At 38.0% G+C, this 15,711-nt stretch overlaps 1 protein-coding gene across 4 annotated transcripts in view; it reads right to left on the bottom strand.

The window, feature by feature from the left end:
• Positions 1 to 15,711, bottom strand: part of SMG1 (SMG1 nonsense mediated mRNA decay associated PI3K related kinase) — a 99,185-nt gene that overhangs the window by 23,122 nt on the left and 60,352 nt on the right. For all 4 annotated transcript variants that reach the window (XM_006047005.3, XM_044935754.1, XM_044935755.1 and 1 more), the window contains 15 exons: positions 13,547 to 13,795; positions 12,975 to 13,259; positions 11,505 to 11,649; positions 11,248 to 11,386; positions 10,137 to 10,367; positions 9,850 to 10,027; positions 9,026 to 9,187; positions 8,230 to 8,447; positions 7,773 to 7,927; positions 6,061 to 6,283; positions 2,587 to 2,833; positions 1,962 to 2,191; positions 857 to 1,105; positions 234 to 372; positions 42 to 151 (listed from right to left, as the gene is read on the bottom strand). In XM_006047005.3, coding sequence (XP_006047067.1) covers positions 42 to 151; positions 234 to 372; positions 857 to 1,105; positions 1,962 to 2,191; positions 2,587 to 2,833; positions 6,061 to 6,283; positions 7,773 to 7,927; positions 8,230 to 8,447; positions 9,026 to 9,187; positions 9,850 to 10,027; positions 10,137 to 10,367; positions 11,248 to 11,386; positions 11,505 to 11,649; positions 12,975 to 13,259; positions 13,547 to 13,795 — 2,960 coding nt within the window. The remainder of the gene's footprint in view (positions 1 to 41; positions 152 to 233; positions 373 to 856; positions 1,106 to 1,961; positions 2,192 to 2,586; positions 2,834 to 6,060; positions 6,284 to 7,772; positions 7,928 to 8,229; positions 8,448 to 9,025; positions 9,188 to 9,849; positions 10,028 to 10,136; positions 10,368 to 11,247; positions 11,387 to 11,504; positions 11,650 to 12,974; positions 13,260 to 13,546; positions 13,796 to 15,711) is intronic.

The raw sequence follows: 15,711 nt of genomic DNA, 5'->3' as shown, positions 1-15,711 counted from the left end.
TGTAACAGGTACACTAAGAGGTGTAAGAGAAAACCACATACCTGCTCACATGAAAGCCTAAAAACACCTTCTACTCCAGTTACACCCAGTGCTGTTTCAATGTTCTGTGTCATTCGAAAAGGTACTTTCTCAGGAACTCTAAGGCTTTTACCTTGAAAAGACAAATCATTATATTTTTGTCCTTTCACCAAAATATATTCAACCCTTATATAAAAAGTCCACTTTAATTTTACCTTTTTCAAAGCAAACATTGTAATCTATGTGAACAACCTCTCCAGTCGTCATATCTATGAGAACATTATCCAGATGTCTATCTCCAAGGCCAATTATGTATCCGACCATAGACATGACTGCAGTAGATCTGGCATAAGACTAAAGAAGAGGGGGTGGGGGAAGTAAGTTAGGCATTATTAGCAAATTTCCTTCCAACATGGTCTTTATCCTCTAAAATTTACAAGCCTCCACAGTCCTACTCCCTTATTTCTGAATAAATAGCTGGCACTCTTCAGGGATGCTGCATGTGATCACAGACTGCAGTGAGCAGCAGCATACAACACTGAGGTTCTTGTTGTTCTACTTAATCAACAGAATGCAGGACTTAAAAAAACAACTATTCTTCAGTCTCTCTCGTTTTTCCTTTCTAAAGTTTTTATTCCACTTTTCATTTCATCCATAATCCCCTTAATTCTGCCTCCATACAGTCATGGCCATGCCTCATAAAAATAAATGTAATATAAGATTCAAATGCAGGTCTCAAACTACCAATTCTAGAGGGGCAGCAGGAAAAGGGTGAACAAGACAAGACAGGACGCAGGCAAAGAATAATACTGATGACAGCCCAAAACAAAACACATACCTGTGTGACTCTCCACCACTCATCAGGGGTGGTACATGATGACCAAAGTTCTTTAGCAAGGAGATTTGGGGGCGTGGCCTCCATTAACTCTTCTAACACTGCCTTCATCACATGAAGAGGCCAATCCCGGCGGGACACATCCAGGCTAAGCCCAACTGCTTTCAAAGCAGGACCAATTTTACTATAATAAAGTTCACTAGGACGGGGTACGATTCCAGGATTCTGAGGAGTTTGGTAGGAATCTTGGGCCTTTGAAAAAATTTTAGGACAAGATTAACTTTGCTTAAATAAGGATAAACATTACCTTGAACATAAAGTAGTATTTTAAAAACTGGTTTTTCAGCAGCATTCTCCACCTAGCTAGGTACATCTCACACATCAAATAGCCAATTCTTCTGGACTGCAATCTACGTTATCTTTTTCTTAGTTAGGTATTATCACTTAATTGAAAACTTGGTTTACTGTTATATTTTCTTGAGGTTCAATTCAAGCTCAACATCCAAGTTCCACTTTTCTTTATAACATATAATTCTGTTTAAAAAATTTATCATTCATTTATGCACATATTTCATTCTTCACCAATATGATTTAATCATAATACAAAATTAACAACACATATTCAGGAACATGTTAGACAAAAATTTAGATGTCCTTTTCCTAATTCCAGAGATCTACCCTTCAGTAATTGTTCTACAGTCTCCTTTGTTCAAACTCTTGCTCCTTCCCATACCTATCCTACTTAGAATCATTTTATTTGTCTAGATGTTGGAACTTAAAAGTTGTGACTGTTTAAAAATTTACCTTTTTTATATGAAGTACTCAGTACTATTTCTTTCACATACTAAGCACTCAGATACTCAGCTAAAATGAATTCTAAAAAACTGTTCTAAATCAAAGTATAAATTTCACAGGTACAAAACAGGATGCCATAGTGATTAACTCCGAATTTAAAGTTATGTTTATTCCTTCTTTAACTCTCATAATGTTGAAAAAATGCTCAAGGGCAGTAAGCCTAGACATATTTCACATGTAACAGAGAACAAACTAATACATATACTTGTTTATCAACATTCAAATAAAAGTATGTATTTTAATTTGAATCAACCTTTTGCGCTTGCAAGGCGGCTTCCCGTTGTTGCCATCGTTTGTAAAGACCAAATAAGGGCGTGGCTCCATCCACCCACTGGATTAGGCCTGAGCGAGTTCCCAGCGGTGTTACAGAATAGTGGCGAGCATGGAAACGAGGTGTTTCCTGGCGATTGATTGTTGCAAACATGGTATTTACAATAGACAGAAATTGCATTATTCTCTCATCCAGATGTAAATCCTCCAATCCTGTGGAAACAAAATTAGTTAGGACAGATAACCAAATAGGGTGAAGTACAATGGAATGGGACTGGAAACATACCACTTTTTCGTGTCCCTCTCAATTAGCAATAGCAGTCAAGAACTGACAGTCAAAAGGGCATAATGAAGTATTAAAGAACATTCTATTCAGTCACAAGGTATTAGATACAGCATTATTAGCTGTATCTCAGTTGTCCAGCTTGTATAAATAAGCAAGAACAGAGGAAACAACAGAAAATCACACTACACAGCTTCCAACAACTTCCATCAAAATACATGATACTCCAGGCTATTCATGACATACAGAAATTCACCTAAACAACACACACACACACACAGCATTAAAACATTAATAATCAGATTAATGCTCTTTTAAATCCCACCTTTGAAAAGATAAGGATAGCTCTTCCCATCTGATCCTAGAAAGAGAAGTTTCTTTGGCTTGGTTTTAGTAGGTAAGATTGTGATGGTTCCACCAACACTGTGGATTGTGACGGTATCTCTGGCTGAGACTTCTCCGGGAAGAGCAATTTCAGTGTTAGTCATGGCAGCCAGCCACGGGCTGATTTCTTCAAGACGCAAGATGTAACTTGCACGTTTCTGTGCTCTCTGTTGTAAACTCAGCATTATCTATATTTAAGGTAGGAAATGTTTACATAATCATTACCACACTTACTTTCTTCTACATTTAATCTGGCTTAAAGATAAATTTAAAATACAAACACCTCTTGTCTAGTTCATTTAATTTGCAGTTACATATTTGGGCCTTTCTGGGAAGGGAAACACTGATGTGCTGATATGCTCTCGGTGATTTCTACTTTGTTCAGACCTCTCCCAAATAAGCAATGAAATCACAGCAGATGGAAAAACAATCACTGCTGTGATCACAAAATTCAAGGCTTGTAGCGAACTAATTCCCCAGTGTTAAGCTATGTCCAATCAACACCCAAACAGATCAATTCAATCCTAGCAAAAGAACAAAAGATATAGCGAGTTACTGGCAGGTAACTTAAAGGTGGCACACACCTTTAAGAAAGCCATCTGGGCTAACAAACACATGAAAAGATGTTCCAACATCACTCATTATCAGAGAAATGCAAATCAAAACCACTATGAGGTACCATTTCACGCCAGTCAGGATGGCTGTGATCCAAAAGTCTACAAGCAATAAATGCTGGAGAGGGTGTGGAGAAAAGGGAACCCTCTTACACTGTTGGTGAGAATGCAAACTAGTACAGCCACTATGAAGAACAGTGTGGCGATTCCTTAAAAAGCTGGAAATAGAACTGCCTTATGATCCAGCAATCCCACTGCTGGGCATACACACTGAGGAAACCAGAATTGAAAGAGACACGTGTACCCCAATGTTCATCGCAGCACTGTTTATAATAGCCAGGACATGGAAGCAACCTAGATGTCCATCATGAGATGAATGGATAAGAAAGCTGTGGTACATATACACAATGGAGTATTACTCAGCCATTAAAAAGAATACCTTTGAATCAGTTCTAATGAGGTGGATGAAACTGGAGCCTATTATACAGAGTGAAGTAAGCCAGAAAGAAAAACACCAATACACTATACTAACGCATATATATGGAATTTAGAAAGATGGTAACATTTACCATGTATACGAGACAGCAAAAGAGACACTGATGTATACAACAGTCTTGTGGACTCTGTGGGAGAGGGAGAGGGTGGGATGATTTGGGAGAATGGCATTGAAACATGAATATCATATATGAAATGAGTCACCAGTCCAGGTTCGATGCACAATACTGGATGCTTGGGGCTGGTGCACTGGGACAACTCAGAGGGATGGTACGGGGAAGGAGGAGGGAGGGTTCAGGATGGGGAACATGTGTATACCTGTGGCAGATTCATGTTGATATATGGCAAAACCAATACAATATTGTAAAGTTAAAAAATTAAAAAAAAAAATCACACACAGAAAAAAGAAAGCCATCTGAAAATTTAGTAATAATTTAGAGTTCAGACTATTTGAAGTATGCAGAAAACACACAATCTTTCTAATAACTCACAGAGAGAGGATCATGTATAGCTGTATCCCTACTTAGCTAACTCAATAATCTACACCAGAATTAATGAACTCTGGGCTCTGCTTTCACATGAAACATTTTAATCAATCCTTAGCAACACTTCTCCATAAGAGGAAAAAGGTAACTGGAAACACCTCAAGTATTCACTGACAGGACAAAAGATAAACTGTGGTACTGTTCAATAATCTATTCATGTTCAGCTGTACACAAAATATGGATGAATTATTTTAAAAAAACAAAAGCAAAAACCTAATGCTGATGAATCATTTATGGAAGTGGTAAAACACATACAATACACATAAAATATAATCTCATTTATATGAAATTCAAAAACAGGAGAGGCTAAACTATACCATTTAGAAATGTATCAATAAAAACTATTTTCTTTAAGTAAATAAGGATTAATTCAAAATTCAGAGCAGTGGTTGTGGAGAGGAAGATATAATTATGGAGGGACACAGTACTTCAAAAATTTTTCTTTATGACTTATTACACACACACACACACACACACACACACACACACACACAGAGGGTTTTTTAAAAACATATTCCCTATGGGAGGAGTGCAGGAGAGGGAAGGATCAGGATCAGCAGATGCAAACTAGCATGTACAGGATGGATAAACAAGGGACTACTGTACAGTACAGGGAATTATACTCAATAACCTATGATAAACCACAATAGAAAAGAATATTAAAAATAAATATATATTAAAAAAGTCACTTTGCTATACAATTGAAGTTAATACAACATTGTAAATCAACTATATATCAATTTTTTAAAAGTGGGACTTCCTGGGAGGTCCAAAGGTTAAGACTCCACTGCAGGGGGCACACGCAGGACCCCTGATTGGGGAACTGAGATCCCATAAGCCAAGCACTGTGGCCAAATAAAAAAAAGTATCCTTCCTATCTCCTCTGGGTTTCCTGGTTGATTTACTGAGAAGAACGCAAAGCAAGAAATTACTGCTGGAGCATGAGGAAAATAAGTTTTGGCTAGGTCACACAAATAAACTTCATCCTTCATGTTAGTGCTCCTGTCTTGAGCTCCTAAGGCATTTCCTCTGAATGTAGCATTTCCTCTTGTTCACATTTTCTCCTTAAAGTCAGGTGTACTTTGTCTCTACACTGTCTAGCTTTTAACAGTTTTTTCATTACTGAAGTAAGGAAATCAGTTAAGATCAATTATAGGAATGGGACAGAGAAAGAAGGGATAAGAAAAAGATACAAAGTAATAAATAGGATCCCCCAACTAATGGTGCTATTGCTAAAACAGATGCAAACCAAATACAGAATTAAGTGGATCAAATCATGAAAGATAAGGATTCTAAAATATTTAAACATACTAATCATTCTTCAAACAGCCTATAGAACTGCTGTCAAAAAAATTACTTATAAAAATTGATGCTGTTATATGTGAATATTTTGTTTGTTAGAAATACTGAATACCCCTCCACTAAGAAAAACTACATAGGTACAAGATTAAATTTGTTCATCTTTTATGAGAAGAATACAGCAGGCAGTCAAGCCCCTTCCCTGTCTAACACCTTACAGAATATTCTTCCTTGGTGGGAACCCTCAGTAGATGCAGTTTGCCACCCTAGGACCACTTAACCTCAAATTCTCAAAAATGAAGAAAACACCTTTCTCTATATTCTTTATAGCAACTGAACACTGGCTGTATTCCTTGGGTTTAGAAAGTCTTCTCTCTGTGTTCTAAGTAAAAAGAGACCCCTTACTTAAGTTTATCTCACGGAATTTCCCATTTCAGTAGCATTCTTGAGATTTTTCTGTACCTCTTTAAATGGAATCCAACTGCTTCCAGGCTTTGCAGGGTTTGACGGTGTTTTCAGCTTTTCTAGAGCATTTTCAATTGCATCACCATAGTTATCCTGAAACCACTTTTCATGAGGTGTTTCTGCAGGGGCCGCTGTGATGCTCCTAACGTGCTCCAAAGCAAACACGATGGGCTTCATCAAAGCTGTGTGCTTCTCCCGCATGATTGCGATTTTCTCTTCTCTGACCAGAAAGACATAGAGTTCAATACAAACAAGGAAGAATTTAAATTGTCAAGTGTAAGTAAACAGCATAAAAGAATAATCAAAATAAATTACTAAAATGTTTGCAAAGTAACTGACCACAACAGCACTGTAAAAAATCCAGCATATAAAAGACGCAGCTTCTCCTTTTAACAAATGGTGCTAGGAAAGCTGGATACCTGCTTACAAAAGAATGAAGCTGGAGTGTTACCTGATACTAACATGCAAAAAAAAAGTTAAATGGATCAAAGACCTAAACATAAAAGCCAAGACTTCATTTAAACCTCTTAGAAGAAAACAAAAGAAAAAACAGATAAACTGGGCTACATAAAACTAAAAACTTTTGTGCATCAAAAGAGATCTTCATTCAAGACTGAAAAATACACAAAATAGGAAAAAATATTTGCAAATCAATGTATCTGATAAAGGGATTAAAATCCAGAATATTTAGAGAGCTCCTAAATTTCCAACAATAAAACAACCCAATTCAAAAATGGGCAAAAGATTCAAACAGACAACGGAGATATACAAATGGTCAATAAGCACATGAAAAGATACCATTCCACACCCATTAGGATGTCACTATCAGTAAGACAGAAAACAATAAATGTTGGTGAGGATATGGAGAAACTGAAATCCTGGGGCACTGTTTACCAGTTCCTCTCTACAAGTTAAACACAGAATTACCATAAGACACAGCAAATTCACTGGCTCACACACAAAATAATTAAAAGCAGGGACTCAGATACTTGTAAACCAATGCTGATAGAAGCACTGGTTACAAGAGCTAAAAGACAGGAGCAACTCAAGTGTCCACTGACAGAAGAGTGCATGAATAAAATGTGATAAAGAAGCCCCCCGCCAACGCAGAAGACATAAGAGACGCAGGTTTGATCCTTGGGTCATTAAGATCCCCTGGAAGAGAGCATGGCAACCCATTCCAGTATTTTTGCCTGAAGAATCCCATGGACAGAAGAGCCTGATGGGCTACAGTCCACAGGGTAGCAAAGAGTTGATCAGGACTGAAACGACTTAGCGCACGCGCACACACACCCACATCCATACAATGAAATGTGATTCAGCAATAAAAAGGAAGGAAATTCTGACACATGCTACAACATGGAATGAACCTTCAAAACATGGTAAGTCAAACAAACCAGATACAAAATGACAAATACTGTATGTTTCTAGTCACACAAGGTACTCAGAATAGTCAAATTCATACAGGCAGAAAGTAGACAAGTGGTGAGCAGGGGCTGAGGTGGAGGATGGGGAAGTACTATTAAATGGGTACAGAGCTGCTGTTCAGGAGGATGGATAAGTTCTGGAGCTGGACACAACACTGTAAATGTACTTGCTGCAACTGAATTGTACACTTAAAACTGGTTAAAATGGCAAACTTTATATGTATTTTACATTAATAAAAAGGGGCAGCTATGTTTTTGACGTTTAAGTTGATAAAAACATACTTGCGTAAGGTGTTGTTGTTCTGGACTCTCTTCACCTCGTCTTCCAACTGTTGAATTCGTCTCAGGACATACATGTGCTGCTGTAACAGAACTCCCAACCAGAGCTCATCCCAGAGAACAGTGACCCTGCGCAGCTCAGCCACAAGCATCTGAACCTGCACACAGGGCACATCCAACATGCTCATCTCTAAGTCTACACACAGCACAGTTCTGCCAACACTGCAAACTTCAAGTGAAATGGGCACATCTTTTGTTCATTATCCAATTACAGAACCTCAATTAGTGCTTCTATCAGAACAGATTTATAAAACCAATTTTGATTATTTTAAAGGCTGTGCTCCTTAACTATAATTTCCATAACAACTTTAGGGGTTTTGTTTTTAGGTGGCTTTTTTTGGGAGGAGAGGGGAGTGGTTGTAATAAAAATTTATTTTAAAACATGTGAACTGTTCTATACCTGTAACACCATAGTTGGGTTTGCCGAGGACAGTTTATCTACAATTTTGCTGTAGCAGTCCTGCATCATGGCTTGGTCTTCATTCAGTCCACTTTTAGGTTCATCCTTATTGCTATCTTGAGAAGCAGGAGGACTTCCTCCCTCACATTCAGAAACCAGCAGTTCTTCTCCTTGAATATTGCCAAGTAAAGTTGGAATTGCAGAGGAAAATTTATTTCCTATAATGAAATGGGAGAAAAGTATACATTGGCTGTTTCTCTCATGTGCATACATTGAGTTAGGGAAAACATCTATAATGTATTTGAATCCAGAGCACTCATTTAACTCATCTTGCACATGTGCACTAAGTTGACCAAGGAACATGGATATTATGCCTTTTTACAAGTTGAGCTTCCATACTTATTAATATTGTAAGCTAATAAAAGATAAGTGGGGGAAATGATAGTAGATGAGTCTCAACAAATAAAGTGTTTGCCTAGCCAGAGTTCAGAACTTGGTTTCAATCCTTATCTGCCAGATAATTCAGCTCAGTGAACTGAGGGTGACTCAGTTTCTCCAAGCCCTGGCGAGTTATTTTGAGACTGAAGATACAGTGTAAAGCACACATCCTACTGCCAGACATGGCAGCTACTCACTCAGTAAGTGGTATTACTATTGGTACTACTATTATTATTATTGTTGGGGAAAAAAAAGTCACAAACTCTTATCAACTATGGAACATAAAGCTCAAAAAATTTTACCTAATAAACAGTGTTTGCAAACTAATTTAAAGTAGCAGTATTTTAACGTTCCTTACCTGAAGCCTGTGACTCACTACTAAGCGATATGGTGCCCACTATTGCAGGATATAGTATGAGATGCGGGGAATCCTGAGCCACGCGGCAGAGGAGGTTACAAATACTCTGGCGCACATACACTTCAGGGTGGTTTAAGCGTGAGAAAAGCTGCGGAATAATTCCTTTAGGATAAGAAGAAAAATACTTTAAAGTTATTAAAGAAAAACAGTCAACATGGTGGAGGCAAAAGGATAAAACCTGATATATGTCAGCCATTAGTTCTAGGAGCCTCAAATTTCTCCCTGGGATAACAAAGAACTATATACACAATAGCTCTTGATTTGCAGGTTTAGTAAGGGTACAGAGCTGTAATCAAAATCCTGATTCAAACGTTATACAGAAATATATTGTCTGTGAATGCCTGTAAAAGAAGGCAGATATAGACAATTTTTTCAAAGGGATATGAGATTTTTTGAAACATTCTTATCACTCTCTCCAAAATTCTTTTTCTATATTAAAAGCTTTTTGCCTCTCAGCCTTCCACTTCTCTGAAAGGTGGGAGTGAAGTGGTATAACAAGCAGTCCACAGTATCGTCTGAACTAATTTAGCTACTTCATAACACATTCAAACAGTAAACATACAGGAACTTTTTTTTTGGCCACACCATGAAGCACGGAGGATCTCAGTTCCCCAACCAGGAATCGAACCCACACCCCCTGCAGAGAAAGTATAGTCTCAACCACTGGACTGCCAGGGAAATCCAAGGAACTATTATGTTTCAACTGTCTTACTATCTTCTACCCAGAAGTACTTTTCCCTGAAACATTTTATTTAGACCATCACCTCTCCAAGGCGCAGTAGGTGTTGTTTCCAAGCCATGTTCCAGATACTGCCGAAGCTCCCCAGCGTGCTTCACGAGCAACCTGAGCAAGCGCAGCGTGGCCATCACAATCATGTCATCCGTGCTCTGCTCCACTCTGTGGCTTAAATGGAGCCGAGGGTCATCTTCATCTAAAGGAATCTAAGGATGAGAGACAAGAGGATAAAATTAAACAATTCCAAATACTGTTTTCATCTACTAGAAAAGAAATTTCAAATAAACTTTCATAAAAGAATACTGTGCTACCTACCTGCCCAGCATTGAGTTTAAGGAAAGTAAAATATGCGCTGCAGGACAGTTTATACAGGCTGAAGATTCTGTCCACAACTTTCCTCCACACTTTAATGACTCCTTCTGTTGCACTTTCATCAAGTTCTGAAAGCCATGGGCAACTTGATATTAACTGACGCCAGATAACATCAACCATGTCATCTTCCTCATTCTCTTCACTTTCTGTGATCTGAAGCGTTATATCTTCATCCTAAAGAAAAACAGGGCAAAAAAATGCTATTTGGGGACACAAATTTTAAAAAGGAGAAAGGTACATGATTTTCCTAATATATGCAAGCATTTTCTCATTTATGAAAGATCAAAATATTCCACATTTAGTGCTATACATGCTAAATAAATGCTACCATGCTTCTCTTTAAGATATATTTACCAATGTAGCTAATGAAGAAGGATATAGGCATTTAGCAAAGATTAAAGATTTTGATTTGGGGAATTTAAATGCTTCAGTTACAATATAATATTCTTCCTGCAGAGAATTACCTGACCCTCTCTACAGTACTGCACACGTACCTAAGACCAGCTTTGGCAGACACTGATATATGCCAAAGTCTAGAACAAGAAGTCAACAGTTTTAGCTCAGCAAATAAATTCACATGTCTAAAGTCTACAACTAAATTAGGCTTATAACATTCTAGAACTAATAGAATTTTGAGACAGAAGGGAATAAATCATACAGACTATCTAGTCGGCTGGTTTTCAGCTAAGGCTGTATAAATATCACCTAGTAAACTTACATAAACCCTCCTATGCCCAACACATACACAAACATTCCATTCAGAATATGTGGGGTAGTGCTTAGACATGAGCATATTTTAAAAAGCTTCTAAGCTAGTGATAAGAAGCTAATATCTAATAAGAGCAGTGAAAAGAGAAATCTATTTTACATAAAAAGAACTTCACCTTTTTTAACAGAACCCTAAGGAAATGACTTGATTTCTCAAATCACATTCTTCTTAGAAAAACATTTTAACTCACTTTCATCTTATCAAAGTTTCATCTGAAATATTTAATCAGGTATATGCTATTTAGAACACTATTTCCCCCAAAATACTGTATCAGGTTTTTCTTGCCTGAATCCCCGCTGGGCGACACACAGCCTGACCAAGAATACCATATATTCTCTCTTTTTCTTCTTCGGTTATGGTGTCTGGGAGCAGATTTTGAACTTCAGATTTTTCTCTAGGCAACAGACGAACACCTTCTCCCTGACTATAAAAATAAAACAAATCATCAGTATTTCAGCTACCAAAGCTTTGCCATGTCAGTAGACATTTTAGATCTCTATTTTACAATGCATTAAATAAATAACACATTTTAACATACATACCTGGCATTGTCAACCACCTTTCTGCCCCACCTGTAAGCCCAACTAGCCAATGCGGCCCAAGATTTGGCTACTTCAGGTGCCTGTACTGAAGATAGATGATACAGCTGTCCCAAGATGAAGTCAGGTTCCCCAACTCCAATATGTACTGCCATGATGGAAAAAAAAAAATAACAATGTCACATTCATAAATTTCTAACAGCATTTTCATTTACATTTTAGGAATTTGCTATCGGCCAGTAAGTCCTATAACATTATAATGGTACATAATTTGATAAAGCACACATTTGTATTATGCTTTTCTGAAAGGCTAATATGTTAAAATCAATCACTCAGCTTCTCAAGTAAGCCTGTAAAACACATCAATGTTTTTCATGATACTGAACTTTACAAACAGTTCAGGTGTCAGACGTGTAGTAGAGTGTCTTGTATTTTGGATATGATTGGCTATTTCCTCACAATTAGATTCAGCTTAAAAATTCTGGCAAAAATAATATGTGTTAAGTAGACAATTTCAATTCAATGAGAGATTCATGAAGTAATATCTTTATCTCCAATTTAGAAATGAAGAAATCTCCTCCTATAGTGCCACTTGCCAATATGAAGATTTATAATGATAACAAGCCATATGCCTTACAAATAAAGACACCTATAGTACATAGATTAGAATTACTTAGACTAATCTAAGTAACTACAGTTCTAGGATTCACAACATCAAAATGAACAACATGAACAAAATTCTAATGTTTTAGCAAAACGTTTAGTTATCTCTCAATCTGTAAAACCTGGACAATGGTGCCTACCACAACAGGCACCCAAACACTGAATGAATTAACTAGTCTATCTGTCAAGTACCTTTCTGTAAGGAACATACATTAGTACCAGGACGTGAAACTTGAACCTTTCTGTAGTTTTTGTGCTTCACCAGTCAATAGGATCAGAGGCCACTATTCTATATCTATGTTAAGTTCTTCCCAGTATGAGGAAGAATTTTAAATATCACAGGTAGGACCTTTCTGCCAGCAAAAACATCTAAGTCCATAAAAGCACCATGAACTGGGGAGTTGGGAAGTATGGCCTGGGAGGCTTGAGTTCAGTGACTTCCACGTGGTTGGTGTCAGATACTAAAGAAATGTGCTTGAGTCACTCCTGGGCAATATAATATACTAAATTTCCACAGAGACCGTTTTTGTGGCAAATTACAGTCAGCCTATAACCCATTTGCCAATGCAGGACATACAAGAGACGCAGGTTCAATCCCTAGTTTGGGAAGATCCCCTGGAGTAAGAAATGGCAACCCACTCCAGAATTCGTGCGTGAGAAATCCCATGGACAGAGACGCCAGGGGGGTTACAGTTCATGGGGTCACAAAGGGTCAAGACGCAACTGAGCACGCACACAACATTGTAAACTTTAAAACAGGGAAAATAACCTCTAAAATTAACATTTTAAAGCTATTAAAACAAATTCTACCTGTAGATTCACTCTCTATCCGAGGATACTCTTCCTCCATCGTATTAACAGATGGTAGTTCAATTAGAGTGAGTATGTTTTTAGACAAAGTAGAAAGACCCGTGAAGTTCTGCTGCTGCTGAGCTCTGTAAACCTGTTTCAGCTGCCCTGAGATTTCTTTCCATTCTGCCTGGATCCATTTAGCCAATGTCAAAATTGACTTGGCAACAGCATGCTCAGCTTTGGCAGACTTGCAGAAAGAGATGGCGCAGGAACTCAACATCTCCATTGCATGTGTTGACTGGCCTATAAAAAGATCAAAACACCAGCTCTTAACAGTAAACAAATGATATTCTTTCAGGGTAAAGTAATATTGTAAATTCAGTGATAATCAATGATTTCTGGAAACATTTCTTACTATAATAATAACAAAATCAAAAGCACCAAGCTATACAGATAACTCAATTACACAAAACTTATTCAGGATGCAAATGTTCTGCAAAAGTTGAAAAAAAATCAACTTTTCTATTACCATACACAGTAACATTCATACACATGATTTTTAGTATATAGTCACGTATTATTTTACTAACCTGCTGTATATAGCAGTTTCGTTTTTTCAATGTCAAGTTCAGGCCCCCATTTTTCATCCACTTGACCTTGAGTTGATAGTTTTTTAAAGTGCTGGACTAAATCCTGTGCAGTGGTAGTCTTTCCCAGCTGAACCTCGCTACACTGTGCCAGCAATCTCGTTGCAAGTGACACATTCCCCCGTTTTCTAGCAAATTTTGCTGCTGTTAGACCTAATTCCATGAGATGGCTTCTAATTGGAACTGTTTGTTCTGCAGAGAAGAAAATGTTTTATTAGTCCCAGATTGGTCTAATCCCAGAGGGCACAAAAACATGGCCAAAAATTCCTTCCCCAATTATTCTCTTTACCACTGCCTCCCTAAATAAAGATAATTCATTTTTCATCATCTTCAAATCCCTAGGAGTTAGCATAGTTCCTGGCACACAATGAACAATAAATGTTTGTTAAAATGAATGTATACAATGGAGTAGATGAAAGTAAAAATCGTCCAGTCTAAGAAATTAACTTTTTAAGTTTCTGCACCTAGTGAAGAGCCTAGGTCAATGGGCAGGGGATGAGGATAAGGCTAGACCATCCCCACTTCTTGAGTAAGTACCCTCTGCCCTTCTACCATGCCATTTCCTTCTGGTTTACTCCTACCTTTCTGAAGAATCAGCTTCTCAGTCTCCTTCTCGTCCACTACCCATCCACTATAACTGGGGCTCCTGGGGTCAAGCCTAGGCTCTCTACTCTTCTCACTCTGCATACTCTCCCTGGACAATATCATCTGCTCCTGGGGCTTCAATTACCATACAAATGCTGATGATGCTTGCATCTTATCTCTAGAGCAGACCTGACATCTGAGTCCCACCTGCCTACCAGTCTAGTCACCTACACTCGGGTATTTCAAAGGCACTTTAACCTGTGTCACATGGAATTCATTTCCCACCACCCTCCAACAAATCTCTTACTTTCTTCTCTGTTTTCGTTCTTGGGTAAAGGCACATGATCAACCTGGCTACCTGAGAAGGAATCTGGCAGTCATCTTAAATCTTAAGACTTTACTGTCAACCCTCACGTCACATCAGCTTTTTTCTATCCCTACTGTCACTATTTTGGTTACCTTTCACAGGGACTTCTGCTGCTCTGCCTTAGGCTCTAATTTATTTTTCAACCTGCAACTGAACTGATCTTATACAAAGGTAAATCTGAATACTTAATTTCCCTTTCATCCCTTCCCTAACTCCTAAATTTGGCTTGTAAGGCACTGATGCTTGCATTCCACTCTAATCTCAGTCTCATCCAGCTTCATCTCTTCCCATTCTCCCTTAGATGAGAACTGAGTCCTCTAAGAATCTTTTATTACTGCTGGTGGCCTTCACACATGGTGTTTTCTCTAAATCAGTCTGCCTTCTTTCTCAGCTTAAATGTTACTTCCTCCCCAAGTCCTTTTCTGATTCCTAGGATTAAATCAGTGGCCCTGTTGCGTTATTTTAAGCACCATGTACGTGCACCTCCAGTCCACACAGCATGTTGCTGTTCCTAGCTTGATGACAATTTTCCCTGCTAGACTTCAGAATCCCTTTGGTCCTAGGAATGCAGAAAACAGGCTTCTCTTGTTCACCATTACATACATCCCAACTTACAGCATAGTACCTGGCACAAAGCACATTATTTTGATAAGGGTTTGCTAAATAAAAAAAAAAAAATGTGAGGAAGAGTGAAGTTCTGTGTTAGGCTACTGACATTTCCTTCTCAATTTTAAAACTTATTCAGTATAGGAAGGATGAGAAAGGAGATGATACTTATAGTCCTACTATATGTCACTCTCTGTGCTAAGGCTTTTATATACCTTGTCAATCCTTTCAAGAATCTGAGCAGGGCAATCCCCATAACTGATAAGCAAAGTGATTCAGAAGTTTATGACTTGCCATGAGGTTCCTCGATTCGCAAGTGTTTGGGCAAATGATCCAAAACTAGGTCTATCTGGCACTGAGGGTCCTGGTGAATCTGAGTTGCCAGTAATCACCTTGCAGTACAAGTCCATATCCCAGCATTAGCTGACTTAAAATTTAATAGCAAATTTACTCAGTAACTCTGATGACTACATTTTTGACAAATTGTACAGAATTCTGGCAACTTCTCTGTTTTACAGCAAAAGGAAATTTCTAATATTCATTCAACATG

Source organism: Bubalus bubalis, chromosome 24 (assembly GCF_019923935.1).
Source record: "Bubalus bubalis isolate 160015118507 breed Murrah chromosome 24, NDDB_SH_1, whole genome shotgun sequence".
NCBI lineage: Eukaryota > Metazoa > Chordata > Mammalia > Artiodactyla > Bovidae > Bubalus > Bubalus bubalis.
Note: the sequence above shows the minus strand (reverse complement) of the source record. Positions and strands in the feature narration are given on the sequence as shown.